At 55.3% G+C, this 18,729-nt stretch overlaps 1 protein-coding gene across 4 annotated transcripts in view; it reads left to right on the top strand.

Moving 5' to 3' along the window:
• nckipsd (NCK interacting protein with SH3 domain) overlaps window positions 1–18,729 on the top strand; it is a 301,148-nt gene that overhangs the window by 122,362 nt on the left and 160,057 nt on the right. For all 4 annotated transcript variants that reach the window (XM_078209293.1, XM_078209294.1, XM_078209296.1 and 1 more), the window contains exon 2: window positions 3,872–3,984. In XM_078209293.1, coding sequence (XP_078065419.1) covers window positions 3,872–3,984 — 113 coding nt within the window. The remainder of the gene's footprint in view (window positions 1–3,871; window positions 3,985–18,729) is intronic.

The following is an 18,729-nucleotide window of genomic DNA, read 5'->3' as shown; positions in this document are numbered from 1 at the left end:
ATTAGTCCCTTGGTTAGGCCTCATTTGAAACATTAGGTCATGGTTTTGCACCCCCCCCTGCCTCCACAAGATGGATGATGTGAGATGCATCAAAATATTCAGAGGAATGACAGCGAACTGACTCGGAGAGAGATGTATTCTTTCACTCCAGAAGTGTAAACTAGAGAAAGTTTGTGGGCTTTTAAATAGCAAAATCCAGACTGTTTCCATGTGAATAGACTATTTGAACTAGAGAGGAGGCCTGAGAACATGGGTGTAAGTCATCTTGTATGGAATCTGGTTAGACATTGGGAGGTTTTTCTATTTGCAGAGGGTTATTAAGCCTTGGAACAAATCGTGAGTATTCACTGGTGACAGGGAGCTGGATGAGTTCCTGGCTGAGGTTGTAGATTGGGTGACGTGTCTCAAGGGCCCTATTGTCTCCTGGCAGTCTGTTTAATAACCGGTAGTTATTGGTGAATCCTTTTCAAATGTCTTCCCCTGGAAAGGCCCATGGGTCTGTGTTTCCCAGGAGACTGTGAAACTGCCAGAGGGGCAAATCGAAATCATAATGTTCAGTTGCGTCATGACCATAGTGAATGTGAGGTAGAAGGGTGAGTTTATAGATTAGCTTTGCTTCTATGGTGCAGAGTTAAGCGGTGACATTGGATCTGGGGTGTGAAGGGGTTGGGATGATTGGAGGATGATGTAGAGTTGAGCAGACATTAGAACTGATGTAGTATGTTAGGGTTTGCTGGTTGAAACGAATGGAATGGAGAGGATGTTTAAGTTCATCTCTGAGGAGAGAGTTGGTCATTTTATTTGACCTTAAAACCTTGGGAGTGACACTCAAAATAGGATTATCAATTTAAAGTTATTCTACACCTACTCTATTTACTATCTAATACATTTAAAAGCCTCATGGGACTAACTCCTGATTTTAAATTCTACTCTAATGTTATTAATAACATGTTTATTCAACTCCACATCATCACCCCATAAGAAATCATCAACATGCATCATGAAGATGCTTGAAAGCTTTTGTTAAAACCAATAAAACATCAATGGATCATCTTTTAGTTAAACACTACCTATTTTCAACAGAACGGAAAGTAATATATTCTGGAAGTATTACTCAGGCCATAGCACATTTCTGAAAAGTATTGCCCCTGCATAAACACAGATTTCATGTTAATTAATCTACTTTGCCATGCGTATGTGGCCAAAGGAGCTAATATTTTCAGGATTACTTTTCCTGCTTTAGGAGAATTCCCTTGAACATCTGTCCAGCTCAATTATTGTTCAAAACCCCATCCATGTTCAATTCTGGAAATCATGATGTGGAGATGCCGGCGTTGGACTGGGGTAAACACAGTAAGGAGTCTAACAACACCAGGTTAAAGTCCAACAGGTTTATTTGGTAGCAAACGCCACTAGCTTTCGGAGCACTGCTCCTTCGTCAGGTGAGTAGGAGCAGCGCTCCGAAAGCTAGTGGCGTTTGCTACTAAATAAACCCATTGGACTTTAACCTGGTGTTGTTAGACTCCTTACCCAATTCTGGAAAGCCAGGTGAAGGATAATGCTGGAACCAATCCTGACCCAGTTTTACATTTATTTACGGAGTTGAGCATTACAAGAATATGCTTCATAACCGAACAACGCCACCGTTTCAATCCGTATTTTTACTGGGGCTGAGGTGAATCACCAATTAGTGTGCACCACCTGCCTACTATTAACCACCATGCAGGTGAGTATGCTGGTAACATTCAAGTTAGATAGCATCTGTTGAGAGAAAACAAGCGAACGTTTCATATGTCCGAATTCTATTCATGTTTATCTTTAATTCATTCTTGGGATGGGAGTGTCGCTGGCAAGGCCACCATTTATTCCAGGTCCTAAGTTGCCCTTCAGAAGGGGGTGGTGGGCTGCCTTCTTGAGTCACTACTGACTGGGGTTGATATGTTCCCACATTGCTGATAAATAGGGAATTTCTAGCAACTCAGCAATGATAAAGGATGAGTGCTGTTGGGATGTTGTGTGTCTTGGTGATGCTGGTGTTTCCACATGCTTGGTGCCCTTTTTATTTTATGAAGGGGAGATCATGGGTTTGGAAGACACTATTGAGGGAACCGTTATAAGTTACTGCAGTGCATCCTGTGTGTCAGGAATTGTCAATCTGCGGTCTGTGGAAAAGGTTCACAGGGTCAGCTAACAATAGCTAGAGAATGTGTAGAATGCGAGCCTTGTGCAATCCACCTGGGCAGCTGTTTGCATTCAAACTTCGTAACCATTCACTTAAGTGAAGACTGGGAATTGAACTTTGCTGCTCGGCAACCACAGCATCCGTCGTGGTTCTACCCCAGCCACACCATCTGGTTACCATAGCGACCACAGGACATTCGTACGAGGAGGTAGTTACTATGGTAGTTTCTATGATTTCTTTCTTTCTATGATTCTGTGATAATACAATGAATGCAATGCCAGGAGGTCATCTCTCTTTTTTGAACTGGGGGTTGTGCATTCCACAGCAGCTGAAGAATGTTGCAAAGGTTAACCCGCTGCCTACAAGATTCAAACTGTCCTCTTTGATCACAGCTTGATTGCTTCTCTCATTAACTAAAATGACTAGTTCACCTGTGAGTATGCGAGAGAGAGCAATAATGGTGGGTACAAGAAGACACTCAGCTACAACTCAATAACATGCTCTACACTGGAACCCCTCACCCAAGTCCTAAACATTCAGGTCACACATCAACCCAAGCCTGCAAGTCTTGCTGTATGTGGGCATGGACTTGCTTCAGTAATTAAATAGTTGTAAATGGAACTTAACACAGCAATGATTGGCAAACATTCTCACTTCTGACCTTATGAAGATCACAGTTGAATCAGGTAAAGATGGTTGGGTTGAGGACTCTGCCCTAAGGAACTCTTGCAATGTCCAGGGGCTGAGATTGTTGTTCTCCGTCAATTCTTTACTTTGCACTAGCTATGACTGCAATCAGTGAATTTCCCATCTGATCCCCATTGATTTTAGTTTTACGAGGACTCTGGGGGTGACACATTCAGTTGAACGCTGCCTTGATGTTCAGGTCAACTGGAATTCAGCTCTTTTGTCCATGTTTGGACCAAACTGTACCAAGTTCAGGAGTTGAGAGGCCCTAATAGAATCAAACTGAGCATCAGTCAGCAAGTTATTGCTGAGTAAGTGCTGCTTGTTAGCTCTACTGATGACACCTATCACTTTTCTCATGATCAAGTGTGGACTGATTTGAGGGGGGAGGGGGGAATTGGAGGGATTGTATTTGTCCTGTTTTCTATGAATGGACATAACTGGGCAATTTTCAAATTGTTGGGTGGAAGCCAATATTATAGCTATAATGGAACACCTTGGCTGAGGGCATGGCTGGTTCTGGAGTGTAAATCTTAGCCAACATGCCAGATGGCGTGCTTATGTCTAGGATGCTCAGACATTTTCTGATATCACATGAACTGAATTGAATTGGCTGAAGCCATGTGGGGGATCTTGGAAAGTGACCGACAATGAGCCTCATTCTCTGCACCATTGTTGAGGATGGGAATATTCTTGGAGACTAGCACCTGACTGTTCTTCAATTGTCCTCCACCTTTTGTGACTGGATGTGGCTGGACTGTCCTGTCTTCATCAATATCCTTATCTTGATTAACTTTCATTTTACATACAATTTAGTTGCTCTTAGTACAATACCCAGTCTGCTTCAGTACTCTTTCAAGAGGCTAGGGTATCCTTCCTGAATCTATAGACTTTATTTCAGACATAATCTGTCAATTAACCTTACGCTGCACATCAGTTTTATTATGTGTATTTGGGCTCAGTCACCACAGTGGCTCAGTAATTCTTTCTATTGTTTCCAAGACAAATCAACAGGATCTTGTTCTGCAGTCTATTGACCGAGCAATTGAAGCTATTCATAACACGGCAATCAAAACTGGTGGAAAGTACAACCTGCAGCAACGTGAGGTTTTACAGTAAGTCTCTGCAGCAACCAGTTCTGTGTCCGTGCGTGCGCCTGTGTCCGTGCGTGCGTGCGTGCCTGTGTGTCCGTGGGTGCGTGCGTGTGTATGCCCGTACGTGTGTCCGTACGTACGTGTGCGTGTGTCCATATGTGCGTGTGTCCGTATGTGCGTGTGTCCGTGCGTGCGTGTCCATATGTGCGTGCGTGTGTGCGTGTCCGTACGTACGGGTGGGCGTGTGCGCGAGTCCGGGCGTGCGTGCGTGTCCGTACATACGGGCGTGCGTGTGCGTGCGTGTCCGTACGTATGTGTGTGCGTGTGTATGTCCGTGCATGCGTGTATGTCCGTGCATGCGTGCCCATATGTGCGTGCGTGTGTCCGTATGGGCGTGCGTGTGTCTGTCCGTGCGTGCATGCGTGTATGTCCGTACGTATGTGCGTGTCCATATGCGTGCGTGTCCGTACGTACGGGGGTGCGTGCGTGTCCGTACGTACGTGCGTGTCCATATGTGCGTGCGTGTCCATATGTGCGTGCGTGTCCGTACGTGCGTGCCTGTCCGTATGCGCGTGTCCGTGCGTGCGTGTGTCCGTACGGGCGTGCGTGCATGTGTCAGTACGTGCATGTGTCCGTGCGTGTATGTCCGTACGTACGTGTGTGTCCATATGTGCGTGCGTGTCCGTACGTACGGGGGTGCATGCGTGTCCGTGCGTGCGTGTCTGTACGGGCGTGCGTGTGTCCGTACGTGCGTGCGTGTGTCCGTATGGGCGTGCGTGCGTGTCAGTACGTGCGTGCGTGTGTGCGTGCATGTCCGTACGTACGTGCGTGTCCATAAGTGCGTGCATGTCCGTACGTACGAGCGTGTCCGTGCGTGTGCCCGTACGTGCGTGCGTCCGTACGTACGTGCGTGTGCCCGTACGTGCGTGCGTGTGCCCGTACGTGCGTGCGTGTGCCCGTGCGTGCGTGCGTGTGCCCGTGCGTCCGTGCGTGTGTCCGTGCGTCCGTGCGTGTGTCCGTGCGTGCGTGCGTGTGTCCGTGCGTGCGTGTCCATGCGTGTGTCCGTGCGTGCGTGTGTCAGTACGTGCGTGTGTGCGTGCGTGTATGTCCGTACGTATATGCGTGTCCATATGTGCGTGCGTGTCCGTACGTACGGGGGTGCGTGCGTGCGTGTCCATATGTGCGTGCGTGTCCGTATGTGCGTGCGTGTCCGTATGTGCGTGCGTGTGTCAGTACGTGCGGGTGTCCGTGCGTGCGTGTATGTCCGTACGGGTGTGCGTGCGTGTCCGTACGTACGTGCGTGTGTCCATACGTGCATGCGTGTATGTCCGTATGTACGTGCATGTCCGTATGTGCGTGTGTCCGTCCGTACGTGCGTATGTCCGTATGTGCGTGCGTGTGTGTCCGGGCGTGCGTGCGTGTGTGTCCGGGCGTGCGTGTGTGTGTGTCCGGGTGTGTGTGTGTCCGGGCGTGCGTGTGTGTGTCCGTACGTACGGGCGTGTGTGTCCGTACGTACGGGCGTGTGTGTCCGTGCGTGCGTGTGTGTCCGTGCGTGCGTGTGTGTCCGTGCGTGCGTGTGTGTCCGTGCGTGCGTGTGTCCGAACGTACGTACGGGCTTGCGTGTGTGTCCATGCGTGTGTGCCCGTACGTGCGGGCGTGCGTGTGTGTCCGTGCGTGCGTGTGTCCGAACGTACGTACGGGCGTGCGTGTGTGTCCGTACGGGCGTGCGTGTGTGTCCGTACGTACGGGCGTGTGTGTCCGTGCGTGCGTGCGTGTGTGTCCGTGCGTGCGTGTGTGTCCGTGCTGTGTGTGTGTCCGTGCGTGCGTGTGTCCGAACGTACGTACGGGCTTGCGTGTGTGTCCGTGCGTGTGTGCCCGTACGTGCGGGCGTGCGTGTGTGTCCGTGCGTGCGTGTGTCCGAACGTCCGTACGGGCGTGCGTGTGTGTCCGTACGGGCGTGCGTGTGTGTCCGTACGTGCGGGCGTGCGTGTCCGTACGTGCGTGTCCGGGCGGGCGTGTGTGTCCGTGCGTGCGTGCGAGCGTGTGTGTCCGTGCGTGCGTGCGTGTGTGTCCGTGCGTGCGTGTGTGTCCGTGCGTGCGTGTGTGTCCGTGCGTGCATGCGTGTGCGTGCGTGTGTGTGCGTGCGTGTGTGTCCGTGCGTGCGTGCGTGTCCGTGCGTGCGTGTGTGTCCGTGCGTGCCTCCCCGTACGTGCGTGTGTCTATGCGTGCGTGTGTGTCAGTGGGTGCGTGTGTCAGTGGGTGCATGTGTGTCCGTGCGTGTGTGTCCGTGCGTACGGGCGTGTGTGTCCGTGCGTGCGTGTGTGTCCGTGCGTGCGTGTGTCCGTGCGTGCGTGTGTCCGAACGTACGTACGGGCTTGCGTGTGTGTCCGTGCGTGTGTGCCCGTACGTGCGGGCGTGCGTGTGTGTCCGTGCGTGCGTGTGTCCGAACGTACGTACGGGCGTGCGTGTGTGTCCGTACGTGCGGGCGTGCGTACGGGCGAGCGTGTGTGTCCGTACGTGCGTGCGTGTGTCCGTGCGTGTGTCCCCGTACGTGCGTGTATGTCCGTGTGTGCGTGTGTCCGTGCGTGTGTCTATGCGTGCGTGTGTGTCAGTGGGTGCGTGCGTGTGTGTCAGTGGGTGCGTGCGTGTGTGTCAGTGGGTGCGTGCGTGTGTGTCAGTGGATGCGTGTGTGTCCGTGCGTGTGTGTCCGTGCGTACGGGCGTGTGTGTCCGTGCGTGTGTTTCCGGCGTGCGTGTGTGTCCGTGCGTGCGTGTGTGTCCGTGCGTGCGTGTGTCCGTGCGTGTGTGTCCGTGCGTGTGTGTGTCCGTGCGTGCGTGTCCGTGCGTGCGTGTGTGTGTCCGTGCGTGCGTGTGTCCGTGCGTGCGTGCGTCCGTGTGCGTGCATGCGTGCGTCCGTGTGCGTGCGTGTGTCCCCGTGCGTGCGTTTGTCCGTGCGTGCGTTTGTCCGTGCGTGTGTGCGTGTCCGTGCGTGCGTGTCCGTGCGTGCGTGTGTGTGTGTCCGTACGTACGGGCGTGTGTGTCCGTGCGTGTGTGTCCGCGCGTGCGTGTGTGTCCGCGCGTGCGTGTGTGTCCGCGCGTGCGTGTGTGTCCGCGCGTGCGTGTCCGTGCGTGCGTGTGTGTGTGTCCGGGTGTGTGTGTGTCCGGGCGTGCGTGTGTGTCCGTGCGTGTCCGTGCGTGCGTGTGTCCGAACGTACGTACGGGCTTGCGTGTGTGTCCATGCGTGTGTGCCCGTACGTGCGGGCGTGCGTGTGTGTCCGTGCGTGCGTGTGTCCGAACGTACGTATGGGCGTGCGTGTCCGTATGGGCGTGCGTGTGTGTCCGTACGTACGGGCGTGTGTGTCCGTGCGTGCGTGTGTGTCCGTGCGTGCGTGTGTGTCCGTGCGTGCGTGTGTCCGAACGTACTTACGGGCTTGCGTGTGTGTCCGTGCGTGTGTGCCCGTACGTGCGGGCGTGCGTGTGTGTCCGTGCGTGCGTGTGTCCGAACGTCCGTACGGGCGTGCGTGTGTGTCCGTACGGGCGTGCGTGTGTGTCCGTACGTACGTACGGGCGTGCGTGTGTGTCCGTACGTACGGGCGTGCGTGTGCGTCCGTGCGGGCGTGCGTGTCCGTGCGGGCGTGTGTGTCCGTGCGTGCGTGCGAGCGTGTGTGTCCGTGCGTGCGAGCGTGTGTGTGTGTGTCCGTGCGTGCGTGCGAGCGTGTGTGTCCGTGCGTGCGAGCGTGTGTGTCCGTGCGTGCATGCGTGTGTGTGCATGCGTGTGTGTCCGTGCGTGCGTGCGTGTCCGTGCGTGCGTGTGTGTCCGTGCGTGTCCGTGCATGCGTGCGTGCGTGTCCGTGCGTGCGTGCGTGTGTGTCCGTGCGTGCGTGTGTGTCCGTGCGTGCGTGCGTGTGTGTCCGTGCGTGCGTCCCCGTACGTGCGTGTGTCTATGCGTGCGTGTGTGTCAGTGGGTGCATGTGTGTCCGTGCATGTGTGTCCGTGCGTACGGGCGTGTGTGTCCGTGCGTGCGTGTGTGTCCGTGCGTGCGTGTGTCCGTGCGTGCGTGTGTCCGAACGTACGTACGGGCTTGCGTGTGTGTCCGTGCGTGTGTGCCCGTACGTGCGGGCGTGCGTGTGTGTCCGTGCGTGCGTGTGTCCGAACGTACGTACGGGCGTGCGTGTCCGTACGTACGGGCGTGCGTGTGTGTCCGTACGTGCGGGCGTGCGTACGGGCGAGCGTGTGTGTCCGTGCGTGCGTGTGTCCGTGCGTGTGTCCGTGCGTGCGTGTGTCCCTGTACGTGCGTGTATGTGCGTGTGTCCGTGCGTGTGTCTAGGCGTGCGTGTGTGTCAGTGGGTGCGTGCGTGTGTGTCAGTGGGTGCGTGCGTGTGTGTCAGTGGGTGCGTGCGTGTGTGTCAGTGGGTACGTGCGTGTGTGTCAGTGGGTGCGTGCGTGTGTGTCAGTGGATGCGTGTGTGTCCGTGCGTGTGTGTCCGTGCGTGTGTGTCCGTGCGTGTGTGTCCGTGCGTGTGTGTCCGTGCGTGTGTGTCCGTGCGTGTGTGTCCGTGCGTGTCCGTGCGTGTGTGTCCGTGCGTACGGGCGTGTGTGTCCGTGCGTGCGTGTGTCCGTGCGTGCGTGTGTCCGTGCGTGCGTGTGTCCGTGCGTGCGTGTGTCCGTGCGTGCGTGTGTCCGTGCGTGCGTGTGTCCGTGCGTGCGTGCGTGTGTGTGTCCGTGCGTGCGTGTGTCCGTGCGTGCGTGTGTGTCCGTGCGTGCGTGTGTGTCCGTGCGTGCGTGTCCGTGCGTGCGTGTGTGTCCGTGCGTGCGTGCGTCCGTGTGCGTGTGTGCGTGCGTGTGTCCCCGTGCGTGCGTTTGTCCGTGCGTGCGTTTGTCCGTGCGTGTCCGTGCGTGCGTGCGTGTCCGTGCGTGCGTTTGTCCGTGCGTGTCCGTGTCCGTGCGTGCGTGTCCGTACGTGCGTGCGTGTGTCCGTGCGTGCGTGTGTCCGTGCGTGTGTCTATGCGTGCGTGTGTGTCAGTGGGTGCGTGCGTGTGTGTGTCAGTGGGTCCGTGCGTGTGTGTCCGTGCGTGCGTGTGTGTCCGTGCGTGTGTCTGTGCGTGCGCGCGCCCGTGCGTGCGTGTCCGTGTGTCTGTGAGTGCATGTATGTCTGTACGTGCGTGCGTGTCAGTGGGTGCCTGCGTGTGTGTCGGTGGGTGCGTGCGTGCGTGTCGGTGGGTGCGTGCGTGCGTGTCGGTGGGTGCGTGCGTGCGTGCGTGTCGGTGGGTGCGTGCATGCGTGTCGGTGGGTGCGTGCGTGCCAGTGGGTGGGTGCGTGCGTGCCAGTGGGTGCGTGCGTGCCAGTGGGTGCGTGCGTGCCAGTGGGTGCGTGCGTGCGTGTGCCAGTGGGTGCGTGCGTGCCAGTGGGTGCGTGCGTGCGTGCCAGCCAGTGGGTGTGTGCGGGTGTGCGTGCGTGCCAGTGGGGGCGTGCGTGCGTGTCAGTGGGGGCGTGCGTGCGTGTATGTCCGTACGTACGTGCGTGTCCATGTGTGCGTGCATGTCCGTACGTACGGGCGGGCGTGTGTCCGTACGTGCCTGCGTGCGTGTGTCCGTACGTGTGTGTATGTCTGTACGTGCGTGCGTCCGTGTGTGTCCATACGTGCGTGTGTCCGATTGTGCGTGCGTGTATGTGTGTGCGTGCGTGTGTCCGTACGTGCGTGTGTCTGTGCGTGTATCCGTACGAGCGCGTGTCCGTATGTGCGTGCGTGCGTGTCCGTACGTACGGGCGTGCGTGTGCATGCGTTTCCGTGCACGTGTGTCTGTATGTGCGTGCGTGTGCCGGTTGTGCGTGCGTGTGTCCATACGTACGTGCGTGTGTGTCCGTGCGCGTGTCCGTGCGTCCGTACGTGCGTGTATGTCCATATGTGCGTGCGTGCGTTTCCGTATGTGCGTGCGTGTTTCCGTATGTGCGTGTGTCCGTACGTACGGGCGTGCGTCTGTGCGAGCGTGTTTGTCTGTGCGTGCGTGTCCGTGCATGCATCCGTGCGTGTGTGCCTGTGTCCGTGCGTGTGTGCCTGTGTCCATACGTGCGTCCGTGTGTGCGTGCGTGTCCGTACGTACGGGCGTCAGTGTGTCTGTACGTGCGTGTGTCCGTGCATGCATGTGAGTGTCCGTGCCTGTGTGTCCGTGCCTGTGTGTCCGTGCCTGTGTGTCCGTGCCTGTGTGTCCGTGCCTGTGTGTCCGTGCCTGTGTCCCCGTGCCTGTGTGTCCCCGTGCCTGTGTGTCCCCGTGCCTGTGTGTCCCCGTGCCTGTGTGTCCCCGTGCCTGTGTGTCCCCGTGCCTGTGTGTCCCCGTGCGTGTGTGTCCCCGTGCGTGTGTGTCCCCGTGCCTGTCCGGGCGTGCGTGCCTGTCCGGGCGTGCGTGCCTGTGCGTGTCCGGGCGTGCGTGCCTGTGCGTGTCCGGGCGTGTGTGTCCGGGCGTGCGTGCCTGTGTGTGTCCGGGCGTGCGTGCCTGTGTGTGTCCGGGCGTGCGTGCCTGTGTGTGTCCGGGCGTGCGTGCCTGTGTGTGTCCGGGCGTGCGTGCCTGTGTGTGTCTGGGCGTGCGTGCCTGTGTGTGTCCGGGCGTGCGTGCGTGCGTCCGGGCGTGCGTGCGTCCGGGCGTGCGTCCGTGCGTGTCCGTGTCCGTGCGTGCGTGTCCGTGCGTGCGTGTCCGTGTGTCCGTGCGTCCGTGCGTGCGTGTCCGTGTGTCCGTGCGTGCGTGTCCGTGCGTGCGTGTCCGTACGTGCGTGCGTGTGTTTTCGTGCATGTGTCCGTACGTACGTGCGTGTCCGGGCGTGCGTGCGTGTCCGTACGTACATAAGAACATAAGAAATAGGAGCAGGAGTAGGCCATCTAGCCCCTCGAGCCTGCCCCGCCATTCAATAAGATCATGGCTGATCTGACGTGGATCAGTACCACTTACCCGCCTGATCCCCATAACCCTTAATTCCCTTACCGATCAGGAATCCATCCATCCGCGCTTTAAACATATTCAGCGACGTAGCCTCCACCACCTCAGTGGGCAGAGAATTCCAGAGATTCTGGGAGAAGAAGTTCCTCCTCAACTCTGTCTTAAACCGACCCCCCTTTATTTTGAGGCTGTGTCCTCTAGTTTTAACTTCCTTACTAAGTGGAAAGAATCTCTCCGCCTCCACCCTATCCAGCCCCCGCATTATCTTATAAGTCTCCATAAGATCCCCCCTCATCCTTCTAAACTCCAACGAGTACAAACCCAATCTCCTCAGCCTCTCCTCATAATCCAAACCCCTCATCTCCGGTATCAACCTGGTGAACCTTCTCTGCACTCCCTCCAATGCCAATATATCCTTCCTCATATAAGGGGACCAATACTGCACACAGTATTCCAGCTGCGGCCTCACCAATGCCCTGTACAGGTGCATCAAGACATCCCTGCTTTTATATTCTATCCCCCTCGCAATATAGGCCAACATCCCATTTGCCTTCTTGATCACCTGTTGTACCTGCAGACTGGGCTTTTGCGTCTCATGCACAAGGACCCCCAGGTCCCTTTGCACGGTAGCATGTTTTAATTTGTTTCCATTGAGATAGTAATCCCATTTGTTATTATTTCCTCCAAAGTGTATAACCTCGCATTTCTCAACGTTATACTCCATTTGCCATATCCTCGCCCACTCACTCAGCCTGTCCAAATCTCTCTGCAGATCTTCTCCGTCCTCCACACGATTCACTTTTCCACTTATCTTTGTGTCGTCTGCAAACTTCGTTACCCTACACTTCGTCCCCTCCTCCAGATCATCTATATAAATGGTAAACAGTTGCGGCCCGAGTTCCGATCCCTGCGGCACGCCACTAGTTACCTTCCTCCAACCGGAAAAACACCCATTTATTCCGACTCTTTGCTTCCTGTCGGATAGCCAGTCCCCAATCCACTTTAACACACTACCCCCAACTCCGTGTGCCCTAATCTTCTTCAGCAGCCTTTTATGGGGCACCTTATCAAACGCCTTTTGGAAATCCAAAAACACCGCATCCACCGGTTCTCCTCCATCAACCGCCCTAGTCACATCTTCATAAAAATCCAACATGTTCGTCAAGCACGACTTTCCCCTCATGAATCCATGCTGCGTCTGATTGATCACGTACAGGTGAGCGTGTGTCCCCGGGCGGGCGTGCGTGTCCATACGTGCGTGCGTGTATGTCCGTATGTATGTGCGTGTGCATATGTGCGTGCGTGTCTGTATGTGCGTGCGTGTATGTCCGTCCGTACGTACGTGCGTGTCCATATGTGCGTGCGGGTATGTCCGTCCGTTACTTACGTGCGTGTCCGTATGTGCGTACGTGCGTGTGTCCGTATGTGCGTGCGTGTCCATACGTGCGTGCATGTCCGTACGTATGTGCGTGTCCGTATGTGCGTACGTACGTGTGTGTCCCTATGTGCGTACGTATGTGTCCATATGTGCGTGTGTGTGTGTGTGTCCGTATGTGCGTACGTGTGTCCATATGTGCGTGCGTGTGCATATGTGCGTTCGTGTCCGTATGTGCGTGCGTGTATGTCCGTACGTACGTGTGTGTCCGTATGTGCGTACGTGCGTGTGTCCGTATGTGCGTGCGTGTGTCCGTATGTGCGTGCGTGTGTCCGTATGTGCGTGCGTGTGTCCGTATGTGCGCGTGTGTCCGTATGTGCGTGCGTGTGTCCGTATGTGCGTGCGTGTGTCCGTATGTGCGTGCGTGTGTCCGTATGTGCGTGCGTGTGTCCGTATGTGCGTGCGTGTGTCCGTATGTGCGTGCGTGTGTCCGTGCGTGCGTGCGTGTGTCCGTGCGTGCGTGCGTGTGTCCGTGCGTGCGTGTGTCCGTGCGTGCGTGTGTCCGTGCGTGCGTGTGTCCGTGCGTGCGTGTGTCCGTGCGTGCGTGTGTCCGTGCGTGCGTGTGTCCGTGCGTGCGTGTGTCCGTGCGTGCGTGTCCGTGCGTGCGTGTGTCCGTGCGTGTGTCCGTGCGTGTGTCCGTGCGTGTGTCCGTGCGTGTGTCCGTGCGTGTGTCCGTGCGTGTGTCCGTGCGTGTGTCCGTGCGTGTGTCCGTGCGTGTGTCCGTGCGTGTGTCCGTGCGTGTGTCCGTGCGTGTGTCCGTGCGTGTGTCCGTGCGTGTGTCCGTGCGTGTGTCCGTGCGTGTGTCCGTGCGTGCGTGTCCGTGCGTGCGTGTCCGTGCGTGCGTGTCCGTGCGTGCGTGTCCGCCCGTGCGTGCGTGTCCGCCCGTGCGTGCGTGTCCGCCCGTGCGTGCGTGTCCGCCCGTGCGTGCGTGTCCGCCCGTGCGTGCGTGTCCGCCCGTGCGTGCGTGCGTCCGCCCGCGCGTGCGTGCGTCCGCCCGCGCGTGCGTCCGCCCGCCCGCGCGTGCGTCCGCCCGCCCGCGCGTGCGTCCGCCCGTCCGCGCGTGCGTCCGCCCGTCCGTGCGTGTGTCCGTGCGTGCTTGTTTGTCTGTGCGTGCCTGTGTCCGTGCGTGCGTGTGTCCGTGCGCGCGTGCGTGTCCCTACTTGCATGTGTACGTGCCTGCGTGCGTGTGTCCGTTTGTGCGTGTGTCTGCGTGCGTATGTGTGTCCGTACGTGCCTGCGTGCGTGTGTCCATACGTGTGTGTATGTCTGTACGTGCGTGTGTCCATACGTGCGTGCGCGTGCCTGACCTTGCGTGCGTGCGTGCGTGTCTGTGTGTCCGTACGTGTGTTTGTCCGTATGTGCGTGTGTCTGTATGTGTGTACGTGTGTACGTGCGTGCGTGTACGTGCATGTGTCCGTACGTGTGAACATACGAGCGTGTGTGCGTGCATGTGTGTCTGTACGTACGTGCATGCGTGCGTGTGTCCATATGTGCGTGCATGTGTGTCCATATGTGCGTGCGTGTGCCGTACGTGTGTGCATGTGTGTCCATACGTGCGTGTGTCCGTACGTGTGTGCGTGTCCGTACGTGCGTGTGTCTGTACGTGCGTGCGTGTCCGTACATACGTGCGTGTGTGTGTCCATACGTGCGTGTCCGTGCGTCTGTGCATGCATGCGTGTGTCCGTATGTGCGTGTGTCTTCGCGTGCGTGTGTTTGTCTCCATGCATGCGTGTGTGTGTCCATACGTGCCTGCGTCCGTACGTATGTGTATGTCCGTACGTACGTGCGTCCATGTGTGTGTCCATACGTGCGTGCATGCGTGCGTGTATGTGTCCGTGCGTGCGTGTGTTTGTGCGTGCGTGTCTGTGTGCACGTGTGTGTGTGCGTGCATGTGTGTCCGTATGTGCGTGCGTGTGCGTGCATGTGTCCGCATGTGTGTGCGTGCATGCGTATCCGTACATGTGTGCATGTATGTGTCCGTACGTGTGTGTGTGCGTGCGTACGTGCGTGCGTGCATGTGCCCGTTTGTGCGTGCGTGTCCATGTGTGTGCGCGTCCGTGTGTGTGCGCGTCCGTGTGTGTGCGCGTCCGTGTGTGTGCGCGTCCGTGTGTGTGCGCGTCCGTGTGTGTGCGCGTCCGTGTGTGTGCGCGTCCGTGTGTGTGCGCGTCCGTGTGTGTGCGCGTCCGTGTGTGTGCGCGTCCGTGTGTGTGCGCGTCCGTGTGTGTGCGATTCCGTGTGTGTGCGCGTCCGTGTGTGTGCGCGTCCGTGTGTGTGCGCGTCCGTGTGTGTGCGCGTCCGTGTGTGTGCGCGTCCGTGTGTGTGCGCGTCCGTGTGTGTGCGCGTCCGTGTGTGTGCGCGTCCGTGTGTGTGCGCGTCCGTGTGTGTGCGCGTCCGTGTGTGTGCGCGTCCGTGTGTGTGCGCGTCCGTGTGTGTGCGCGTCCGTGTGTGTGCGCGTCCGTGTGTGCGCGCGTCCGTGTGTGCGCGCGTCCGTGTGTGCGCGCGTCCGTGTGTGCGCGCGTCCGTGTGTGCGCGCGTCCGTGTGTGCGCGCGTCCGTGTGTGCGCGCGTCCGTGTGTGCGCGCGTCCGTGTGTGCGCGCGTCCGTGTGTGCGCGCGTCCGTGTGTGCGCGCGTCCGCGTGTGCGCGCGTCCGCGTGTGCGCGCGTCCGCGTGTGCGCGCGTCCGCGTGTGCGCGCGTCCGCGTGTGCGCGCGTCCGCGTGTGCGCGCGTGCGCGCGTCCGCGTGTGTGTGCGCGTGCGTGTGTGTGCGCGTGCGTGCGTACGTACGTGCATGCATGCGTGTGCGTCCTTATGTGCGTGCATGTCTGTACGTGCATGCGTACGTGTGTCCGTACGTGCGTGTGTCCGTGCGTGCGCATGCCTGTACATGCATGCATGCGTGCGTGTGTCTGTACATGTGTGCGTGCGTGTCCATGCGTGCGTGTGCATGCGTGTCCGTACGTGCGTGCGTTGTGTCCGTATGTGCGTTGTGTCCGTACGTGCGTGCGTGTGTGTCCGTGCGTGCGTGTCCGTACGTGCGTGTCCGTGCTTGCGTGTGTGTGCCCGTATGTGTGTGCGTGTGTGTCCATGTGTCCATACGCGCATGTCCGTGTCTGTCCGTACGTGTGTTTGTCCATACATGTGTCAATGTGTGTGTGTGTCCGTACGTGTATCCGTGTGTGTGTGTGTGCGTCACAAATGGCTGGGAGTGCATGTGCGCACAAACCATAGAGAAACTGCAAGATTGCTGGGGAAATTGGGTCTCATTCTTCAAACACAGGAAGGGAGATGGATGAGCAAATTCCAAAGATTGTTTACAAAAAATAAATTGGTTTATAAGAGAGTTTTATTACCTGTTATAGAAGAGGGAAAACAAGCACTAAGTGTTGGGAAGAAATTTCTGATGCGTGTCCATGAGAACTTTCCAGGTCAATATTTTCCAGCCCAACGGAGAAGAAAGCAATGTTGGATCTGATTGTACGAAATGAGGCTGGGCTAGTAGAGTGTGTTACATTGGAAGGTCATCACATTAGCACTCATAGATAGCAAGTAGATGATGTGGAGGTTGCATTAAAATAGGAGAGACAAATTATGGATAGGATTGTAACAAACAAAAGTTATACTAAAAAAGATTCGCATTACTGAAAATTAATAAGTCAGCGTATCCAGATGGTGGCTGAAAGAAGCAAAGGTTGAAATCGCAGAGGCATTGGTCACAATCTTTCAATCCTCATTGCATACAGGAGCAGTAGAACTGGGGTCGTTGTAAATAGAAACATAGAAGAAACATAGAAAAACTACAGCACAAAACAGGCCCTTTGGCCCCACAAGTTGTGCCGAACATATCCCTACCTTTTAGGCTACCTGTAACCCTCCATCCTATTAAGTCCCATGTACTCATCCAGGAGTCTCTTAAAAGACCCTATTGAGTTTGCCTCCACCACCATAGATGGCAGCCGATTCCACTTGCCCACCACCCTCTGTGAAAAACTTCCCCTAACATTTCCCCTGTACCTACACCCCAGCACCTTAAACCTGTGTCCTCTCGTAGCAGCCATTTCCACCCTGGGAAAAAGCCTCTGAGAGTACACCCGATCTATGCCTCTCAACATCTTATATACCTCTATTAGGTCTCCTCTCATCCTACATCTCTCCAAGGAGAAAAGACCGAGCTCCCTCAGCCTATCCTCAAGGCATGCCACTCAATCCAGGCAACATCCTTGTAAATCGCCTCTGCACCCTTTCAATCTTTTCCACATCCTTCCTGTAATGAGGCGACCAGAACTGAGCACAGTACTCCAAGTGGGGTCTGACGAGGGTCTTATATAGCTGCATCATTATCCCCGGACTCCTAAACTCAATCCCTCGATTGATAAAGGCCAGCACACCATACGCCTTCTTAACCACCACCTCCACCTGCGGGGCCGATTTTAGAGTCCTATGGACCCGGACCCCAAGGTCCTTCTGATCCTCTGCAGTACTAAGAGTCTTTCCCTTTATATTGTACTCCTTCATCTCATTTGACCTGCCAAAATGGACCACTACGCATTTATCTGGGTTGAAGTCCATCTGCCACTTCTCCGCCCAGTCTTGCATCCTATCTATGTCCCTCTGTAACTTTTGACATCCCTCCAGACTATCCACAACCACACCAACCTTCGTGTCATCGGCAAACTTACCAACCCATCCCTATTGAAGAAAGGGAAGAGTTCTAAACCAGGAAACTATTGGGCAGCCAGCCTGACCCCTCTGGTGGAGAAGTGTCTGGAAATCAATATAAGGGAGAAAATTATCCTTTATTTGGAAAGACATGGAGACCTAGTCCGAATTTCATTTAAAGGAAAATAATATCTGACTAACTTGATTAATTAATAATTGAGAGGGTTGATCAAAGTTGTGCAGTAATGTTGTAAACACCATCTAAAAGATGCATTGCAAGGACACACCAAGGCTCCTTTGAACCATGATCTCTGCAACTAGAAGGACAATAAGAACATAAGAACTAGGAGCAGGAGTAGGCCATCTGGCCCCTTGCGCCTGCTCCGCCATTCAATAAGATCATGGCTGATCTTTTTGTGGACTCAGCTCCACTGACCCGCCCGCTCACCATAACCCTTAACTCCTTTACTGTTCAAAAATTTATCTATCCTTGCCTTAAAAACTTTCAATGAGGTAGCCTCAACTGCTTCACAGGGCAGGGAATTCCGCATATTCACAACCCTTTGTGTGAAGAAGTTCCTCCTCAACTCAGTCCTAAACAAGGACAGTAGATGCATGGGAACACTGCTACCTGTAAGTTTTATTCCAAGCCAGCTTAATATCACCATTCCTTTGCTGTAGCTGGGTCAAATTCCTGGAACTCCCTCCCTAACAGCAATGTGGACTGTAGCAGTTCACCACCTTTTCAAGGGTCTGAATTGGATGGGCAACAAATGCTGGCCTAGCAGTGGCAGTCACATCCAACAAAAGAATTTAACAAAAAATGTATTCATTTTCAGAAGGTAATAGATAATTAGCTATGGTTTACAAGGGAACATAAGCATCTGTCTCCATTAGAGGGAGAGGTAATCAGCTATATACAGTTTGAAGAGCAGCATTCTGCAAACATGAGGCAAGTCAAACAGACAGGCCTCCAGCAACTACCATAGCCTGTATGGGGATTGAACCTATAGCATTGGGATTATTCTGTATCACATTCTACCATCTAGCCAGCTGAGCTAACTGGAAACCATTTGACAAAGTGTCACACCAGAAGCTTATGAAGAAGATGGAAGCCCATAGAATTCAGAGGAAAGTGGAAGTATGGATACAAAAGTGGTTCAGTGACAGGAAGAAAAGGATAGTGCTGGGTGATGTTCCTCGGGAGGTCAGTATTGGGTTCATTACACTTCCCCATTTTTATGAATGACCGAGATTCAATAGTAGGGGCAACTTTTAGAATGTTTGCAGATTACATGAATGAAACTTGCCAAATTAGTAGTGATCAGGAGTTATAGATTTGTGGGTGTCATTGACAGGATGATGACCGGGTAGAACAAAGATCAGGAACAGGCCCATCAGCCCACGAAGCCTCTGCTGACACATGATGCCTTTTGTCTCTAAGTGGTCCATATCCCTCTATTCCCTGCCCATTCATATATCTGTCAAGATACTTCTTAAACGTTGCTATTGCATCTGCTTCTACCACCTCTGACAGTGCATTCGGGCACTTACCAGCCTCTGTGTGGGAAAAAAAACTTGCTTCTCACATCTCCTTTAAACTTTCCCCAAATCTTTGTCCCCTAGTAATTGACATTTCTACCCTGGGAAAAAGACTCCGACTTTCCATGCCTCTCATAATTTTGTATACTTCTATCAGATCACCCCTCAGTCGCCAACATTCAAGTGAAAACAAATCAAGTTTGTTCA

The sequence above is a fragment of the Mustelus asterias genome, chromosome 3 (assembly GCF_964213995.1).
Source record: "Mustelus asterias chromosome 3, sMusAst1.hap1.1, whole genome shotgun sequence".
Classification (NCBI taxonomy): Eukaryota; Metazoa; Chordata; class Chondrichthyes; order Carcharhiniformes; family Triakidae; genus Mustelus; species Mustelus asterias.
Note: the sequence above shows the minus strand (reverse complement) of the source record. Positions and strands in the feature narration are given on the sequence as shown.